At 44.5% G+C, this 19686-nt stretch overlaps 1 protein-coding gene and 2 long non-coding RNA genes across 4 annotated transcripts in view; 1 reads left to right on the forward strand and 2 right to left on the reverse strand.

Moving 5' to 3' along the window:
* Window positions 1–6918: 6918 nt before the first annotated feature.
* Window positions 6919–16740, reverse strand: LOC117244680. Its single transcript, XR_004498190.1, has 3 exons — window positions 16650–16740; window positions 7772–7852; window positions 6919–7583 (listed from the first exon to the last, which is right to left on the reverse strand). It is a non-coding gene; the product is annotated as an uncharacterized LOC117244680 (long non-coding RNA).
* LOC109022719 lies at window positions 8373–16290 on the reverse strand. The gene is made up of 2 exons (XR_002001911.2): window positions 15935–16290; window positions 8373–15738 (listed from the first exon to the last, which is right to left on the reverse strand). It is a non-coding gene; the product is annotated as an uncharacterized LOC109022719 (long non-coding RNA).
* The window catches only part of FBXW4 (F-box and WD repeat domain containing 4), a 60416-nt gene continuing 57170 nt past the window's right edge, over window positions 16441–19686 (forward strand). For both annotated transcript variants that reach the window (XM_015632959.2, XM_015632960.2), the window contains exon 1: window positions 16441–16783. In XM_015632959.2, the coding sequence (XP_015488445.1) occupies window positions 16533–16783 (251 nt within the window). In that variant the 5' untranslated portion in view covers window positions 16441–16532. The remainder of the gene's footprint in view (window positions 16784–19686) is intronic.

Consider the following 19686-nt stretch of genomic DNA (forward strand, 5'->3'; position numbering starts at 1 on the left):
GCAGAGCAATTGAAACCAATCATGGAGCTGTAATCCTCATTCAGATGGCACCACTATAACTCCAGTCTCCTTTGAGGGAGAGAGACATGGATGGTCCTCCCAGGAGGTGCAGGTAAAGCAGTTACAATCTCCTGACACTTACATCCAGCTGCAATGGCCATAGCACATCTCTATGGCAAAGACAGCATTCATTTTATAATGAAATCTCAATTGCTGGATCTTGTGCCTTCCCAGGAGGACTCCATGTCCTGTCATCTAAATATTGATGTCTGATCTATTTTTGCTCTCAGTTGTGATGGTCTTTCCTCCAATTTCACTGGAACCACTGTGGATAAGTTGACATGTGAGCAGAAGGTGGTTTGACCTAATTATCCTCCATGCCTATGTCTGCAACTCTCTCACACTAAGCCAGCACAGTGACAGCGTGAGAGCAGTTTTCATATACCCAAATGTTTTGGCAGAATCTGTGTTTTGGGGACTGGTCACTGACCCCAGATGCTGTCCCACGGCACTTTTGAGGAGTGACCGAGATATAGAGGGGCACAATAGGGCAGGAAGTGCTGTGCAAACTGCAAATTCCCGAGGCTATGGCTGTGTCTTGTGGCAGTATCTGCAGCACCTGCTGCTCTGACCCAAATCCCACCACTGTCACAAGCTGGTTAATTATAAGAAAAGCTCTTTCTTACTAATTGCTGCTGGCTGGTAAAGGGGCATCCCCAGCCCTAAAGGACTGGTGGGATCTAGAGCAGAGAGGGGTGGTTGCTGACATGTGCTGAGCCCTTGCAGCCTCCATTGTGGAGCCTGAATGTGTCTGCACTTCACTCCCTCTCAGAGTGATCACTGCAAGGAGCTGAGAGTTTCACCACCTCCCCCTGCAGAGCTGTGGGTTTGCTGTGCACTTGACACCGGTGCAGGGGGATGACTTGCGCTTGACGAGTGTCCCCACCACAGCAGCCGCCTGTCCTTCACCAATGGTCCCCTCCAACCTCCTTGTAAGAGCTGTGGATTCCCAGAATGAGGCTGAACTCCAGGGTGGTGCAGTGTGATGTGGAGGTGGCACCCCCAGGGGCCGTGTTGCCAGCTGGTGAATGTGACAGCCTCCAGGCCATTATGGTCCCAGACACTACAGTCACCAGCTGGGCCTTCACAAATCAAGTCTGGGGCTCCCTTGGGGAGCCAGTTTGCCTTCAGCATCAGTAAAGATTAGAAACTTCCCTACAGGTAAGAGAAAATTAAAGCTGAAATTTCTGTCCTGATGGTGATACTCTGTGAGCTGGGATTTCAGACATATCCGCAGTGCTGTGACAGGGGATCACATTACACGTGGTGTGGATGGGGCATTTCTTTTGTGTATTTGCTACTTATGGTGTGGAAAGCTGATGTGACCAAAGGGACCAACAGCAAAGGGGACAAAGCAGGCAGGAGTGTGGACAAGTCCTACATGGAAAAGCAGAAGCAGCCAGACTGGCCAGTGGAAGGGTGAGGAGGGGCTTTGGATCGCATCCTATGCTCCCTAAAGTGCGTGTCCTGGGGATGAATATCTGTTGGAAGGAGAAGGAAGATGGAGCCAGTTAGTGAAGCACATAGGCTTTTAGTCCTCTTGTCACTCAAGAGATGACAAATGTGGAGTCTGCTATTGAGACCAAGTGAACCCCTAACAGTCTGCTTCAAGGGACTGTCACTTAGAGAAATGGCAGTGTGACACAGACAGCTATTTCATGGCTACTTTACTGGGCAGCACCCACTGCTCACTGTTCCTCTGCTGCCTGTTCCACCCCAGAGCCAGGCTCACCCTGTGGCAAGCTGGGATGACCTGGCCATAACCTGTCCTGATGAATGATCCAGAGGAGTTGCACTGACTTCCTGGGGGAGTTGTTGGATGCTGAGATCAGACTCTGCTCTGTGTCTGGGCAGCATCACAGGCACTGGTGGGCATTTATGGATCTGGCCTTCCCCATTGGTGCCAGTGCAGGAAATCTCTGAATGTGCCAACTTGCAGGATTTTATGCATAAAATGGATAGTGCTGCCACTGCTGTTGTCTGGAGCTGGTTTGGAGCTGTTACTTGAAGATGGCCATGTAGGAAGCAGCCATGATACAAAAGGTTGTAAATATAGAGTGGATGCCAGTGGGGCATGAAGAGCTCAGGATGGGGAAGAGGACAGTCATCAACATGGCACAGAACCCTCATCCCCAGAAACCTTACTGTGTTGCTTCTTGCCCTGCTTTAAACCTATAGAGAATCTGTGGATGTAAGAACTCTGAAAATGTTTGTATATTATTTCAGGAACATTCACTGTGGGGAAGAAAATCTTTCCCTACCAAAGCTGTGAATCCTTACCTCTGCCAACAGCTTGTGCAGAGAGGGCTCAGCCCTAGATAAGATGCAAAGCAGCAGGTGAACATCAGGATGCTGCTGGACCATAACGCAGACTTAGCTGCAAGCTGGGTGCACCATTTACTGGTGTGAGCTGTCATGGAAGGCAACAGGTCTCTGGAGTTATTCTCCTGTATTGAGCTCCTAGGAAATGTCTGACCTTCCTTGAAACCAGAGTACGCAGAGCAGCCTGCTTACCCTCAGCAGTGATGTCTGGGCAGGAAGCTCAGATGTGAGCGATGAAGGCAGCAGCTTTGCTGAGGAAATGCATTTAATTTGATCTACACTGCAGTTTCTGTTGGAAAAAAATGTTGATGCAGTAACATTCTGCACAGTTACTAGGGGTGGATTAAAGGTCATAATGATAATGTAGCATGCTGAATTCACAGGTGGCAGATGGGAAGAGTCCAAGATGAACTGGGGAAGTCTCTCTGAAGTGTCTTCTCCGCAGCTTTATTTGTTCTACTCAAGAACTGGGTTTGTTTCTCCTTCCTAGGAGGTTTCACTCTTGCCTGGACACTTCTGCACACTGGGAATACTTGTTGGGATACGGCACCTGAATCCTTCCCCCATGCTTTAAGTCACGGGGTGACCACTTAGCATGGTGGAGCAGAGAAGTCTACTGATTGGGATGCAGAGATGGCTGGACAAACACAGCCTCCAAGAAGCAGTTCCCTGGGCACACAGATGGGTCTTGCTGCAGAGCATGCTCTTGGGAGAGGGCAAGAGCAGGTGTCCCTGTCTGCTGCAACTTTTCAGTTATCTGAGGTGATGGAAGTCTTCTGTGGAACACAGCAGGTCTGTGTCAGAAGCATTTTAAAGCACTGTTCCCAGAGTGATAAAATTCAGCACTGTGCATTGGGAGTATATGTGTCTCAGTGGACAGTGGAGAGCCTCACACTTTTCAGCTCACGACATGGGATAACTGGCCGACCACCCGAGCTCCTCCTGCCCCCTGTATAAAACAGAGCTGGTGCCAAATCACTCCACAGGTCACTGGAAGTTTAATGCAAGTTTCCCAGAGGAGCATGCAGTGGAGGATGTTGGTGTGCAAAGCATTGCTGTTTATTTCACCGTTATCACCCAGTGGGGAAAAAGGCAGGGTAGATTGTGGCATCCACTGAAATGTCAAGGGAAAAAAAAAAGCCAACTGCCCAGCAGTGAAATCACCCTGTCCTGCAAGACAGACAGACAGACACCCCCCTCGCCCCCCCAGCCCCCTCCCGTATTTTGTTCTCTGTCCCAGCAGAGGGAGCCCGAGTTTATTAACAAATCCCGATCCCGGCGATAGCTGCTATCAAGGTGGTGCCAAACACCGGGCAGGATTCTGGCTGCTGGAGGAAGGCAGCAGAAGGAGTAGAGGTCTAGCAGTGATGTTGAAAGCAGGGCTGTGTTTTCAACTAGGGAAGCAAGCGAATGGTTAGCCAAGAGGGCCCGCAAGGAACTCTGCTCCTGGGACACTGCAACCATGTCAAGAGATGGATAGCCTGAAGCAGCCAGCGGATATGCTCATTGCATGGGGAAAACATTTTGCATCAACAGATTCAGCAGATCCACACTATGATGAATGAATGCAGTTTAATTTACTTCAAAGGTTATCTGAAGGCAGTCACTAACCTGTGTACCTGCACTTGTGCTGGGCTGTCCAGTTTTAATCTTGTCATCTGGACAGCTCTCCCAGTAGTGTTGAAAGCCATTGACCAATGTGGTGCCAAATCCACAGCTGTTCCCATTTGGTCTGCATGGAAATACTATATAACCCTTCAAGCACAGGACAGTGGCCCTGAGCCACCTAGCATGAGCTTTTGCACTGGTTTCCCTTGGTTTTGAAGGCTCTATATTAGTGCACAAAGAGTTTAGTTGAAGGTGCAGGAGAAGTTTTAGTGAAGTGCCTTCTCAGAGCTCATAAGGATGCCCTAAGTATTCTCTACTGATAATGTGTGATGAAATGGTTCTCAGGGAGACAGATGATTCCTGGCTATGTGTTCTTTTTTTACAGCCAGCAGTTGCACTGATACCATGGATGCATACATGGGTACAAGATTATCTGGGAGAAAAATGGTTGAGTGATTGGGGTGTGGGAGGGTCACAGATAATTTTAGGCCAAAACCAAAAACCATTAATATCAATGCAAAACCCCTCATTAGCCTGAGCAAGCACAGAGATTCTTGTTTTAGAAGCTGAGTAACAAACTGTGACATTTTAAGAGCCAGGGATGGGAAGGCGAATGACTCGGGCTGCACTTTACAGAAAGCAGCAGGCAGATATTTTCCGAGGCAACTTTTAAAAGGAAGGTTAAATTTCTCCAAGATAAGGAGAGCTCCAGCTCCCTGGAATGCATCACGACCCCCCCTCCTCCCCTCCCCACCTCATCCTATGATAACAGCTGTTGTGTTGGAAACCTAATGCTGATGAAAGAGTTAAAGGCTGGTTGATGGGCAATATCGGTGACACACCTCTGAATTGAGCATACTCCTGGAGTGAGACTGCGGACTGGTGTTACTCAATGAATAGAGGCCACTCCAAGGGAGTTTTTCCTTGAATAGAATGGGGTCAGGGAGCCGCTTTGGGGAACAATGGTTGCCACCGGCTAGCTGAATTTCTTACAATCACACACCATACCCCCTGATCAAATAGCTCCTTTGTCAGTCTGATATAAAAACATGTCATACAATGATGATCTGGAAGAATGACAAGAGCTGGCCTTTCAAAGAGATCAGAAGGGCTTGTTTTGCACAAAAAGAGCCCCCATCAGAGTCAAGACAGAAAAAAATGGAGAATAAAAGGGGATGAATGGAAACAAACAGCAATAACAACAACAACAGAAAAGAGGGCAAGTTGGAAACTTAGGTCTGGCTTGTTTCACAGCATCCCATATCCACAGCAGTGCAGCACGGTCGAGTTGAAACTCTTTCAGTATGGATGTGGATGTCAGATTGTGCTGCCATTGGGTTCCCATTGTCATTCTGCACTGGGACAGAAGAAATTGCTGGATGGGAAAAGGTCACTTGGCCCAACGAATCATCTCCCTGCCCCCCTGAAAATGTCTCAACACCATCTCTCTCCTTTCTCACTGTAGTTCACTCCTTTGCCTTTTTAATTAATACAAGGTTCATCTGCTGTCTTTATGATCCTGTACATAGTTCAGATTGCTCAGAAAGCTATTCTTGTCCATCTGCTTGTGTGAGCTGGAAAATGTCTTTATTCTCCCCTATTACCTTGTTAACTTTAATACTTTTTTTTCTTGACGTGTATACTCTGTTTTCAACTCTCTTCCCAGGATTTTCAGAGACATAATTGGTGTTCTGGAGGGACAGAAAGAGTTTTTCCCCAAAGAATGTTTTAAGATGTGCAGGGAAGTGGATCCTTCTGTGCTACTTGCAAGGGAGCTGCATTCCTACAGTATCTGTTCCAGGAGTCCCAAGAGATGGCATTTACACACAATCATTACAATTATTTGAAAGCCATAAAAACTCAGCAAAGCTGGAAATAGACAACTAAAGCTGCCAGGCAATTTCAACACCTAAAAATGTTTGGAAAATGTGTATTTAGATTTTAATCTGGTATTATATAAAATAAGAAGTCAGAACAGTCAGAAGAAATCACAGTATGTAAAAGATTGAGCTCTTGGGAAACTGCTCCTGAAAGTATACTTACAATAACAACACAACAAAGCTTTGCCCTGCTTAAGTTTTTTATACATATATATAAATATATATATATACATTTTAACCACAGCATTTTATCTAAAGAGAAATAAAACTCAAAAAACATTGCTAATGCTTCCAAGAGTTTGTATGATTGAGCACACAAACCGGGAGGTACTTTGCAGAAAGGATAACTTCATGCATCTTTTTTTACCTCCAAGAAAAGTATCTATTATCATCTAGGATTTCTTAATTTTACAGTTTTACTTGCCCCTTTCTGCAATTTTGTACAGAATCTGTTATACTCTTATGCATGTTACTCAGCATATGTACATTTTAAAGAAAAATATTAGGTAAACTCTATTTACAGAATACATTGTTTTTTAAATGCAGAGAATATTTATAAACACACACACAACACTGACATGTGTAAACCAAATAGAATTGATGCTGAGTTGAATGGCTAAGCTCTTAAATTCCTTTACCTAAAAGTCTATATAGCATAAAATTAGGGTTATAATTAATCACCTTTTCTCCTGAATAAAGGTCTGAAGAGCTAGCTGAAAATAACTAGGCCACATTCTAGGTGCAGGGAAGATTAGGATACAGGTTACTGTAAATTCTGGATAAGTTAAGTTTCAAGACTGTTACTACCAGTGTATTTGAGATGGTAGAGGAAATACAGGACACACTGTGCAGTGCCATTTGGGAATTAATTCAGAATTGTAGATTAAAATTTACACCACACTGAAACAGTGCAGAGAGTAGATGAGACACAGCACATGTAGTGTTAGGAGTCAGAAACTAGACATGGGGAAAAGTATTTAGGCACCTAAATAAAATGTTTTCAGTAGTCTTGAGCACCCAACAGTGAAATCTGCTTGATTTTCAGAACTAGTGACAGACATATGACTTTTAAGTTTGTCAGTCTGAAAGCCAGGTTTTAGTGCTTGTACTTATGGTTCCTTCAGCCTCCATCTGGAAACCACAGGTAGCAAAGAAGGTAAGAATTCAGTTTTCAGATGGGATGTACCTGCCTTGAGACTGGCTGTTGACCTGAACTGAACACCTGGTAAGTGGTGAACAGGTTTCTGCAGCATTGGTTTTGATCCAGCTGCCCTTACAGCATCCCAAGACCTCATCATTTTGTGATCAAGTGGGGCTACATGAGAAGGAGCCCTTGGCATGCCATAACCTGCTGGCTGGACTTGACAAGCCCACTTTGGCTGGGAGAGTGTTATGCATGTCCTAAGGGACAGGCTCTGGTCCACTGGGTGTGATAACCACTTGGTGATAACCTGCAACTTCATAGCACCTTTATTTTTCTTACTTAAACTATTTTGAAATTGTGTTGTTTGGCTTTCACTGGACATTTCTGTTTTGTGGTTAGTCTTGGTAGCTGGGTTTTCTTTATTATGGAAGTTCTGGATAGGTGGATAATTTCTGTGTGTTCTCTAGGTGACACCCTGCTTCAAAATAAAGCAGCATAATTCTGTTAAAACACAGTGAAAACTCCTGTTTACAGCACCTTCACATCTGGTCCTGAGACTCTGGACAACTCTGGGAAAGAAAAAAATATGTTAAGGTTACACTCACTGTGGAATTAACAGTTTCAAAGATTGAAAGGCATAAGAGCCAGCTTGCACACACATCTTAATTTTGTCCCTTTTTCAACAGGCTGTACAGTCAAAATTTAAGTGACATTTCTGTCTTCTTTGGGCCACTGGCTCTGCTGTGCTGAATCTCACCTGTTCAAGTTTCCAGTGAACCTTCTTGCATTCTCCTCCGGTTCTTACCCTGCAGTTATAACCTCAGTATTGGGAGCAAGCCTGGAAAATTTCAGAATGAAAACTGAAACCTTCCAAAAGGTAGGAGCAAATAAAAAACAGAGGATATTAATATAGCAACAGCTGGACTTCAGCTTTAATAACGTATATTTTTTTAGAGCACGTAGCAATTCAGATCAGACAGAGGCATTTCTGTGTGCTCCTGTTAAATCAGGTCTTTTGCCAATAACACAGTGAGAGGCTGGTACACTCTATTAAAATATTAATTACCAAGCCCCTTTCTTTTGATGGGTCTACTAAAGATACTTCAAATGGATATGTGAGAATTGATCAAAGATTCTGCAGGTTGTTGCCACTGCTCACTGGGCATTTCAAACCAAAGGAGAACCTGACTCCCATGAAAAAGATACTGTGTTTTTACAAGCAATAAAAAAACACTGGTCACTTGATTGCTATGGGGATGGATATAACTAAACCGGGCTTTCTTAAGGCAGAGAGAACGATCTAAGAGAAACAAAAAAAGACATGGGAGAGGGAGGGAAAGAGCGAGCAAGAGAGAGCTGAATTGATTTCAGTCTGTTCAGGTCTAGCTGGAAAACACAATGCAGTGAAACGGTCCCTTAGTCGGCAAGCTTCTTTTCCTAGTTTTTTCCCATGGTTTGAAGTGGAGAGGGAGGGATGGTATTAGAAAAAGTGTGTATGTGAGAGAGAGAGAGATGGCTGTAGGAAAGGCAGAGAGATGAGAGACATCATTTGGAAGGATGTAAAATAGTCCTTTCCTTCTGGGGGTGGAAAACTTTGATGTCCACATCTCTGGTTTTAAAGTGGCAGTGTCAGGTTCAGGCTGAAAGGTTCTGATATTTGAATCTTTGTTCTTGCGCTCAGGACTTTGCCTGTGCACACACCTGCACATCTAAACACCTGCCAGGGCATCCACACAACAAATGGGTCCTACACTTCAGAGGGACAACAGAAAATAAGCAAGGAGATGGCTTCACTGGTTCCTTGTACAGAGACTCATGCTGGAAAAAAAAGGCACATTTGTATGTGTGTGCATGGAAAAAGACATAACCAAAAGGGAGAAAGTGCTGTGGGCTGTACCTGCCTTAGAAAGCTGTTTTCCTCCTGGCATTACTAATGCAGTTATTAGGCTCAGAGTGTGTTAAAGGCTCACAATGGCTATACAGATGAAGAAGCACAATCACATCTGAGGAGAATAATCTGTGAGAAGCACTGTGGTTTGCCAGGTTTCACCATACTAGTAAATTCAGTTTCAAGAGTTACAACCTATGACTGTTAATCAGAAGCCTTTTCTCCTCTGCAGGGGCATGGACATCTTTCCCAGCCTGGATGTTTTGTCCTTGAAATGCATTTCAATATATTGCTACTAATAATTCAGGCATACTAACAATGGTAAGTCCACTGCAAACTGGAGGAAAAGAGAAAGGACAAAATTTAGCACTCGTGGCAATCAAGTGAATTCTGATAAGAGTTGATCCAGTGTTCAGGTGTCTCTTTCTCCTTTTGTCCCTGCCAAGAGCAGGAAGGTTTGTGCTCATGGTGGAGTTGAGAGGGCTCATGCTCTGCTGGGTAGCAAGCCAATCTCACTTCAATCTGCACCCAAAAACTACACCATGTGCTAACAGGCTGCAAAACCAGAAAGGTAGTTGAGAATTGCACAGTTTCTGATCGAGCCCATGACAGATGTAAATGTTACTGTGATGGCCTGGGACTGTGAGGTCTCTGTTTCAAGCCAGAATAGAAGCATATGTGCACGGGGTGGCTTGTGGGTCCTGATGGGAGACAGACAATGGATCAATCTATGTTCAATTGACAGACCTCCTTTACTGGAGGGGGTGATTTTGACTTGAATCCCTGGAATGTTGGCATTTTTCTTCCGAATACTCAATTTTCAGTTTAAATAGATAGAGTGAAAAGCTATTTTCATGGCAGGTGGGCTAGAGAAGGGAGGTTTTAATGACTCTTTATTCTTGGATTTATAATCTGACACGCTGCATGCACATGTGTTTGTCACAAAACTGTGTGAGGTGCCCACCACCCAACCATGCATTGTCCAACAGATGTTAAAGCCATCAAGTGTGTTTGCTTCCAGTTCCAAAGGAAAACATTCTCTATTTTGGGACCTGGGATTTTTTTTTTTTAAACTGATCTAAACAAACAAATAAAAATAGTCTTGGAGAGTGGGGTCTTAGGTGATCATAAGAAACTGTGTAAATGAGGATCTAAGGCCTGTTCCCTGACCCATAAACTGGGTTAGTAATCAGTGGTTCCTGCAGTTTGTTATTGTCGTCACAAAACTTGAGGTTAGGCTGCGGACTATTTAAAAATCACGTGCACTACCAATACGGGGAATCTAAACATACACTTACTGCAGTGACAAAGCATTAATTGCTCCTTATAACAATACCTGAGGGGCTTGGTCACAGCAGAGATCATGCTGTATGAGGTACTGTAGGAGCAAAGAAAGGACAGTGCTGCACCCAAGGTGGGTACAGCTGAAGACCCCAAATCTATCATGAATCTGTGTGGTGGGACTGTGCACAAGTGTGGTGCTTTGCTGCAGGACTAGAACCTACTGTGTATGAAAAGTGGAATAATGTCTTCAATTTTTTTTATATATGTGTGTAATTTACTTTTAAGAGGAAAGGGTAAAACCTGCCTTGTGGGTTGGCATAAGCTGAGTTGAATAGAAAGAAAGGCTGTTTCTAGCACCAGCCAGATTCCTGTTGCTGTATTGTAACTCTTTTAACTTCAAATTTATGAATTCTATGTTTCAGTAATAAGAAACAAAATTAACCAGCAAGAAATAAAAAATGTCAGATAGAGAAATCCTACTGTGTAAGAAAGGACAAATAGTGAAATGTTTCCTCTGACTGTAGAAAAAGAAAGATGTAAGCCTAGGACTCTAATAATTTTGCATATTTGTAGTTGTTGTAGGTAATAAAGCTCTGTCTTGGTTGCCTGGTCAAGGCGGACCCAAAACTATTTGTAGGATTAGGTTTGTTCACTTTTCTTAAACAAATTATTACCATGTAAGTGATATGACAGCAGTGAATCCTCCAAGAGCAATGAACCCCTCTGTACCCATAGGCACAGGATGAGTCAGGGCACTGTAAGACTTGCTCTTGGCAGGTGAGGAACTGCACAATGTAGTCATGTAGGTGGAAGGAAAATGCAGGATAAAACATTATCACAGTCACTTCTACACCAAAGATATTTATATTGCTTTATAAATACTCCAAAAAGTTTTGGAACTACCTGTGGAATTGATAAAAACTGAGCTGAGAATCCCTAGAAACAATTTTGTATGTCTTGATCTCACTCCCAAAAAAGCCAGTGGTATTTGAATGTTTAGTTCCTCAGGTTTTAAGTACAAAAGGAAAAAGCCCCTAAAATATCTTCATAGGTAGCCCCTATAAAAGAACAAGATTCAAAAGCATTCCTTCAGGAGATCAAGGACGGTCCAGCCTTTGAAGCCTGGAGGATTGGGAAATTTAAAGATCTTTGTGGCAATCATATTGTGCCATTAGAAATCTACCATTTGGAATTGTAAAGCGTTTAAAAGGAATGATTCCAAATTCCACAGCTGTCTGGTGAATGACAACTTGATGTGGCCTGGGGGGGAGGAAGAAGGTCATTGTTGGGAAAACAGTTAAAATGAACATTTTCTGAACAGATGCTTTAGATAATACTTTGATAAATGAGGTTTAAAACAAATAAAATATTCTGGGTGACTTCCTGGGAAGAACAGATTAGTAAAACAAACAAACAAAATTCAAAATGCAAAGACAATAAATAGGTATATGGATTGTACTTAGCAAATAATACAGGACTGCTCAAAATAAAATGCACAATAAACAGAATCTGAACCAGCAAGATGAGACAATTCTGCTGGCTATGGGAGGTGATATATTATTTTTTTTTTATTGCACTACAGTTTTGCCAAGCAAGAAAGATTCTGGAAGGCTCTGTTCATTTTGATACACTAAAATATTTGAGAATCCTTTTTATTGCCTTTTTCCCCAAACCATTCAAGCAGCTCAGCTGCTTGATCAAAATACAAAAACATTGCATGCGCCTAGCAAGTGGATAATGAAAGTGATCCCCTCAGTTTAGTATCTTGTCAGCAGAGTGTAGTGAGAAAAGTAAACAAACAGCATCACTGATGACAAACTGATTTATGGAATTGTTTGTTATCATAATTTTCAGTGTAATCGTGACTAAAGGTCCCAATCCTGAGGCTGTTAACAACATTGTAGGGATGGCTGCTAGCTGTGTGCCCTTAGTACTCATCAAAAGCCTCTTATGGATGGGGTTTGGAATAGGGTCTGTTGAGAATATTTTTAAGGGAAGATTTTTCATCTCCCTTTAACAGAACCCATATGAAACAGCTTCTAATCTTTGTTTCTTCTGGCAAATATTTTACAGGTAAAACCAAATCAATATGCATAATTTGGGAAAAATTTAAAAGCAGAAAATTTGCCCCCAAATTCAGCATAACCTTTTAATTTTATCCTCTTTAATCCTTTGATAATTTTTGTGCTTCTCCTACAGAAAAGCAATTTTGCTAATCACCTTTGTGCCAATCCCTGCATTCCTGACAATAGCGTGAACAGCTTCCATCAAAGTCTTTGATGTGGGAAAGACACACAGACACACACACACACATATAATCTGAAAACAATTCAGCTCCTTGGTTCTCAATGGTGAGCACTCTGCTTTAATAGAGTGCAAGTTCTGTGGAGGTTTCTAATCCTTTCTGCCAAACAGAAGAGACACAGTCAGGTAGCACACCTTATTCAGAAGTTAAAATAACATGTTACTTGCTCTTAGAGAAAATCAAAACAACTCAAGATCAAAAACAGATTCCGCCAACCCTAACGGGATAGACTTTCTACTCAGATAACTCTTGATCTAAGTGTGTAACAAGTAACCTGCTTTAATCCCTCAAAGCGATGGTGTTACAGATAAGTACTGTAGTAGCAGAGGAGGTGTCTTAAGTTTCACAAATACACAAAAGCATTGGTTGGAAGGAAAAACAAAACAAAGAGCTGTCCACATGAATGTGTCTTTAGCTGGAAAGGTGTATTTGAGGGCACTGCAAATAATAAAACCCCTTGAAGACAGAAAAAAACCGTGACAGGCAGGTATTCAAATGGTGTTTCTCCAAGCTGGATTTCATTGACTTATGCTGTTAAGGCTTTGCTGATGCAAGCCCCTGATCTTTAATTTTCAGGCCCTGCAAGCCATGATATTGGAATGGTCTGTTACTTCAGCACAGAACCCTACCTCCTTTTTTAGTGGTTCAGAGTGGTCATGAGCCATGAAAAGGACTGGGATCTTTTTAAGATTTGGGAAAGATACATTATTATGCTTACACTGCACTCAGCACCTGCTTTGAGTCCTTTATTAGAGTGTGAACAATGCAGTGGAAATAATCATGCTATACATACAGTTTTGGGAATGGTTCAGAATCTTCCTTGGTTCTTGCTCCTGCAGACACCTACATAAGCACTTACTCTGGCATTATTGCAAAGACTAAGGCCATGGGGTTCCTAGTCTGCAATGCACAGCTTTGACAGCTCTGCCAGAGGCAGTATCCAAAACCATACCAAAGAGAGTATGTGCAAGGATGTGCAGCTGCTGGTATATTTCTCTTAAAAAAGAACCCAGACAAAGTAATGGATGACATCTCCATTTTGGGCAAAGAATAACTATTGTTACTATGCTGTAAGACAATTATCCATAATTGAAAACAGTGCCACTTTTAGGAGCAAGGTATCATAATTTTTTTCTTCCTATTGCTGTGTGTCCCCTGCTTGGAGCATAGTTGACCTTCTCCAAGATTACTGGGTGTAAACACCTTTCATCTTAACCAAATATTTCACAGTTGTTTATACTTTTGGCTACAAATTGGGGGGCACTAAGGCCCCCCTTCTTCAGATCCATACCTTGGCCCTGGTATCCCAGAGGGTCATACTGCACATGTTATTTTGCACCCAGGCTCCTTCTGGTCTGCACCAATTTTCCTTGATAAAGCAGCACAGCCACAGGCTGGAGACTGTCCACTGGAATTTGGGTGCCACACGGTGCAGGGAGACACGTACTATGCACGTGATGCCTCTGTAGAGTAAGAAAGCCTAAGACTGGAAGAGACCCCTTGGTCTGTCTTGGTCTGATACTCTGGTATTCTAGGACTCTCCAGGTCAATTCCTGGTTAAGTTTTAGCAGCTGTGGTCAAGCCTGTCTGTCTCTATAGAAAAAATCCGAAACCAAACCCAACTGGTGTTGTTTTTTATAAATCCAGTAATGGTGAATCTACCATAAATCTTGGTAAGCTGTTTCAACAGTTGATTCTATTCACTACAAAAGCACACTTTATTCATGAATTTGCTTCCCATCACCTTCTGATCTTATCTCTTTGTCTGTTAAGCGGAAGATCCAGATTTTTCTTCCTGTTTCAGTGCTCATAAGGTACGATCACCTCACACCTTAACCTTCTCCTTAGAAAGCTAAAATAGATGGAGCTCTTTGGGTCTCACTACAAACATGCCTGACAGTCCTGTAATCATTCTTTACTACTCTTTGAAACCACTCTACTTTTTTAAACATCCTTCTTGAAGTGCTGTCTGGACAAATTATTTCCAAAACAGTCATAACAGAGTCAAAACCAGAGGTAAAAGAACTCCCAGCTTGTTTTTTTCCCAGGACAGCACTGGCCCTTTGGTCACAGCACTGCAGAAGGAGCTCACATTCAGCTGATTATTCATCTTAATGAAGTCTTTACGGAATTGCAGCTTTGCAGGATAGAGTTACATCCTTTCAGTGTGACCTACATTCTTTGTTCCTAGATGTGAGACTTTACATTTAGCTTGATTGAAATACATATGATGTGATTATGCCTAAACTTAACTTAGGGCTATGCAGCCATAAGCATCCTTCGCCCCTTGCCCCATGCTTTGTACCTCCTACAAGCTTTGCTAAGAAGAAGTACAGATTTTTTTTCTGATTGTTAGTAAAAATATTAAATAGTATAGGGTACTTAAGCAGTCTCTGTGGGATCCTACTAAAGAAAGACCAACTTGATAATGTCTTTACAATAACAATTTAAGACAGAGAAGTTAGCTTTTAATAATTTTAATGTTTCAGACAATATCATCACCTATTACATAAAGAACCAAGTTTCATATCATCAGAAAGATATGAAATCGACATGAAACTGTGTCCACATAAAGTTTCCATAATCTTAAGCAAAATTTGTTGTATTACCTCCCTTTCAGCTAGCTACTTAAGTCCTGTACTAGATGTGCCGCTACTTCACCTAAGCTCAAACTCAGGTAGAGAAATTTTTAATTACTACAGACATCACTCCTTAAAAATGCTGACAAAAAATCTGCTGCTTTCTGAAACTTCCCTGACTTCCAGGTTATATTAAAACTCTGTGTAAATGGACAAGAGAGCTCCTTATCCAGCAGTTTTGAACCTCTAAATACAAGGCTTCCAAACCTGGTGATTTATAGGAATATTTGGGAGCTTGAGATTAGACAGAAAAGATGACCTTCTGAACAGGATGCAAGTACTGTCAAATGGCCTATATGCTATGGTGACCTCATTATATGCTGAAATTTATTATCCTACTCCACCCTGCAAAATGAGGTGTAGATTGTGGTGGCCAAGTGATACCTGTTCAAAGCATTCTAGGCAGACGATGAACTTCTTATAATTTATCTATTTTTTTTTACTCTGAGGGAGAAATTTCCCCAGCATTTCAGGCTTCTGTAGAGTGGAAAGTACTGCTAGAAAGAATAGCACAACACTAGACTCATATTTTCCTGCTCCACTGTCTGTGGAGAGCTACTTTGCCATTTTGGACCAGAATCCTTCTCCGTTGTCAGTACTCCAGGCTCCTGTGGATGGCAACAATGACTCAGTTATTATGAACTTCTTTCGAGGTGGTGTGCTTGTGTATGTGTACACACACATGTGAACTGTGAGCATTTTTCAGACCCCACTCTGTGGAGCTGTAGAGGAGAGAATGGACTACAAGGAAGGGGGCTGGTGAAAAGCCAGCCCTAAATCCATTGTAGCAAGGCTTGCTCTTACATGGGGAAGACCCTTTCTTTTATGTGTCACAGGAATTTGGGAGTGTTGAAAACTGCTGTGCAGCACCAGATGACCCCTGCTGTCACTTCGTGGGTGACAGGCACTCCTGACCCTGGTCAAGGATAATTAATGAGCATTAACCACCTTACTGTTCACCTTCCTTTGCAGGGGTGCAGTATCTAGCTGGTGTTGCTTCAGATGGTGAGGCAGATGTTCTGGTTACCTGGGATGACCATCTCCACTATTAAGTGCTCACGGTATTAATGAATACTCGGATCAGGCTACGTTGCTAATCCCAGATCGGAAGATACAGACCCGTGAGCCGGCCGTGGCGTGGAGAGGGGGTGCGGGGGAGGGCAAGTGGCACAGGGGGAGTCCCAGCGGCTCCCGTTAATGAATTAAATCTGCTAACGAGGGTGGGCTCGGCGGCCCGTGCCCCCTCCGGTCCCGGCAGCCACCTCCTCCCCCGGAGGGGGCAGTGACAGGCAGCGGCTCCTACCCCATGTGACTGGGGAGCGGCTGCCCCGTCCATGGCTTGGCCTCCCCCGGGCAGCAGCAGCTCCGGCTCCCGGGGAGGAGGGGCGGGAGCTGCTGCTCCATGGGGAGGAAAGGCAGCCCTCGATCCCCCCAGGCAGAGGGGGGATCCCGGGCCGCCTCCCCCCCCTCCCCGGTCTGGGCCTTACCTGAGGAGCTGCTGCTCCTCATTTGCTCCTACCTGGACGCGCAGGCCTTGGGCCGCCTGGCCCAGGTCTGCCGCCGCCTGCGCTTCCTCAGCAGCCGCGATGTCCTCTGGAGGCGCATAGCCCGCGGCTGCCTCAACTCCGGCTTCACCCAGCTCGGCACCGACCTGTAAGCGCGGCCTTCCCGGCGGAAGGGCGGGGGGGGCGGCGGCCGGGAAAGGCCGGGGAGGCCGCGGCCCAGCCGGTTGCCAGGGCCGCGCTGCGCTCCTGGCGTGGCCGCCGCTGGGCCGCGAGGGGCGGGGGACGCGGGGCCATTCCCGAAGCGCGGTTGCGCCGCCCTTTCCCTGCGCCAGGAGGGGCGGCGAGGGCACAGGAAGAGCCTCCCTGGGAGGGAGCGGCCGATGGCGCACCCCGGGGTGGCAGGGCCCAGCCCCGGCGCTGCCCAGAGGGGTTGGGGGAGGCGCTTGTTGTCCCCGCGGGGGAGCGGGCGGGGGTGGAGGGGGCCTGCAGGGACGTCTCCCTGTCAGGCCCAGCGGGATTGCTGGAGCGTAAGGCTCTCTCCGCATCTGGAGAACTCTGTCACGTTCTGGCCTCCTCAGTACAAGAAAGACAAGGAGCTATGGGTGAGGGTCCAGTGGAGGCCACGAAGACTGATAAGGGGCCTGGAACATCTTCCCCGTAGGGAGAGACTGTGGGAGCCAGGCCTGTTCTGTCTGGAGATGACTGAGAAGGATCTCATCAATGCATTTAAGTATCTCAAAGGCAGGTGCCAGCAACAGGATGAATAGCAATGTCCATAAACTAAAACAAGTGAAGTTTCACCTCAGCATGAGGAGGAACTTTATGCTGAGAGTGGCAAAGCACTGGAACAGGATGCCGAGGCAGGGCATGGGGTCTCCCTCTGGAGACACTTAAAACCCACCTGGACTCATGTCTGTGTAACTTGCTCTAGGTCACCCTGCCTTGTCAGGGAGGTTGGACTAGATAATATCCAGAGGTCTTCTCCCCCGCTAATAATTCTGTGATTTTGTGATCATCTTGGTCCCCAGACCCCTCCAAACTCTGAGGCCTGGGGATTTCAGGCTAGGGGAGGTTGGAACACAGAGACAGAGCTGCTGTGTGCAGCTGGAGTAGATCCTGTATGCCCACATGCCCTCCCTACTTCTGAGCACTGATCCCTGTCATGGTCTTGAAAATACCTCAGAGAAGAAGCTGCAAGGGAGCAAGGCCTGGGACGGTATCCTAGGAAAAGGCTGGAGAGTGGGCTTAGTGCATTCTTAGGTGAAACAGCTTTTGTAGGCACCCAGGAACACTTGTGTCTTAGGTTCCCTGAGGACCTTGCTGGTATAAATTGTGATGGCTGGCACAGAGAAAGCGACTCCTGGACTTTTCATGGCTTCTAGGTTTTAAAGTTTTGTGAGTAGGAATTGTTTTAGGTTCTTTACCTCTTTATTTTCTCCCCAGTTCAACAGCACAATGTAGGTTAGGAATAGGATCAGGCCCTCTAGGCTTTGCAGTGTGTATGACACCAGCATCTTTCTAGATAAAGTGCCTTTGGGGCTTGGGCCTTGGCAGTGGTTGGTGAGGATCCAGAGTTTGCCTTTCCTCTCTCAAATTTGGCTGTATACCAAGTGCCACTTGGAGGCAACCTCACAAAGGAGGCTTTCCTTCATCATTTAAGGATCCTAAGAGAAGTTTGTATTCTTAGAATCTACGTATCCCTTCCTATGGCTTCTCTTTTACTGCCAGCATGGCATCTTGTTTGTCATTCAGTGACTCAGTATTGTTTCCATAAACACTGCAGTGATATGACTCAAAAGAAGGGATGGCAAGTTTGGACCCCATTTTGCTATCTGATATTGCTGTCTCATCAATGCATAGACTTTAGATAAACAATTATGGCTGCTGCTGGAAGGAGCAGAAATTTGGGTCGTGCTGAAAATCCTTGTATTGGGTTTTCAGGCCAACACTTCAACCCACTCGGTGTTCACAGGTTGGAAGTTAAGCACCAAGAGTTCCCTTGGAAGCCAGCAGGAATAAGTACTGTGGAATGGCTGTGCGTTGGACTCTTGTCTACTGTGATATATGATTTTGTCTCCTGAGGAAATGAAGTTCTGTATTTTTCATTAAGAATAAGGTGATACTCTGCTCCTTCAGTTGCAGGAGGGATCAGGTGTACAGCAGAGCAGGTGCAGTGTGTGTAAGGACCACCACTTCCCCCTGCAGAGGAATGCAGGTCTATAAACAGCTACAGAAGAGATTTGCTAGGTCAGAGGGTTTCAGAGAAATGAAGGCTGCTTGAGTATTATGAACTCACAGGGATTTCAGTGCTGTTAGATTTGCTATGAACAGGGTTTTTTTTTCAGTAATTCTAGGATGTACTTTTGTGCTGTGTCCTATTTTCAAGTTTTCCTCAAATGACTCCAGTACTGAGAGGTGCTTTTAGCATTGGTCAGCACTTCCTTGGTCCTGGGGAGTTCAGTCATGGGTAACACACCAAGTTACATTACTAGTAGATATGAAGAAACCTGGAGATATATCTGGAGGATGATTCCTTTAATTACTTTTAACATCATAGAAGGCTCAGACAGTCTGTAGTTCCTTGAAATAGTGTACCAAATCCTGTGGAGAATACCTGAGAAACAAACACTTGTTTTCCCTGGGTGGAGACCCAGCATCTGGGAGCAGTTGCAGGAGTTTTACTACAGTAGGGTAGACAATTTGGCAGCAGATAAAAGGCAAGGGCATATTGCAGAACCAGGAGGTCTGGATATCTGAACATCTGCAGAAAAACCAGTATGGCTGCATGCGTTGAGTTCTACAACTGTAAGATTTGTACTTAGCTGAAGAAGAGTTTAATAGTCTCTTTGGCAGCTCAAGGGTTTTAACTAGCCATGTCTCTTCTGTAGCACTTGCTCCTTGTGTATGTCTCCAAGATCAAGAGCAATCTCCCAGATTGTTGCTCTTGCAATTGAGGGAGCAAGATTTGCAGAGAGGTACTGTATTTTATTTGAGTAATCAGTACAAGGTGGAGAGGGACTTTAGGCAAGCTTCTGGGCACACCATCCTTCT

The sequence above is a fragment of the Parus major genome, chromosome 6 (assembly GCF_001522545.3).
Source record: "Parus major isolate Abel chromosome 6, Parus_major1.1, whole genome shotgun sequence".
Classification (NCBI taxonomy): Eukaryota; Metazoa; Chordata; class Aves; order Passeriformes; family Paridae; genus Parus; species Parus major.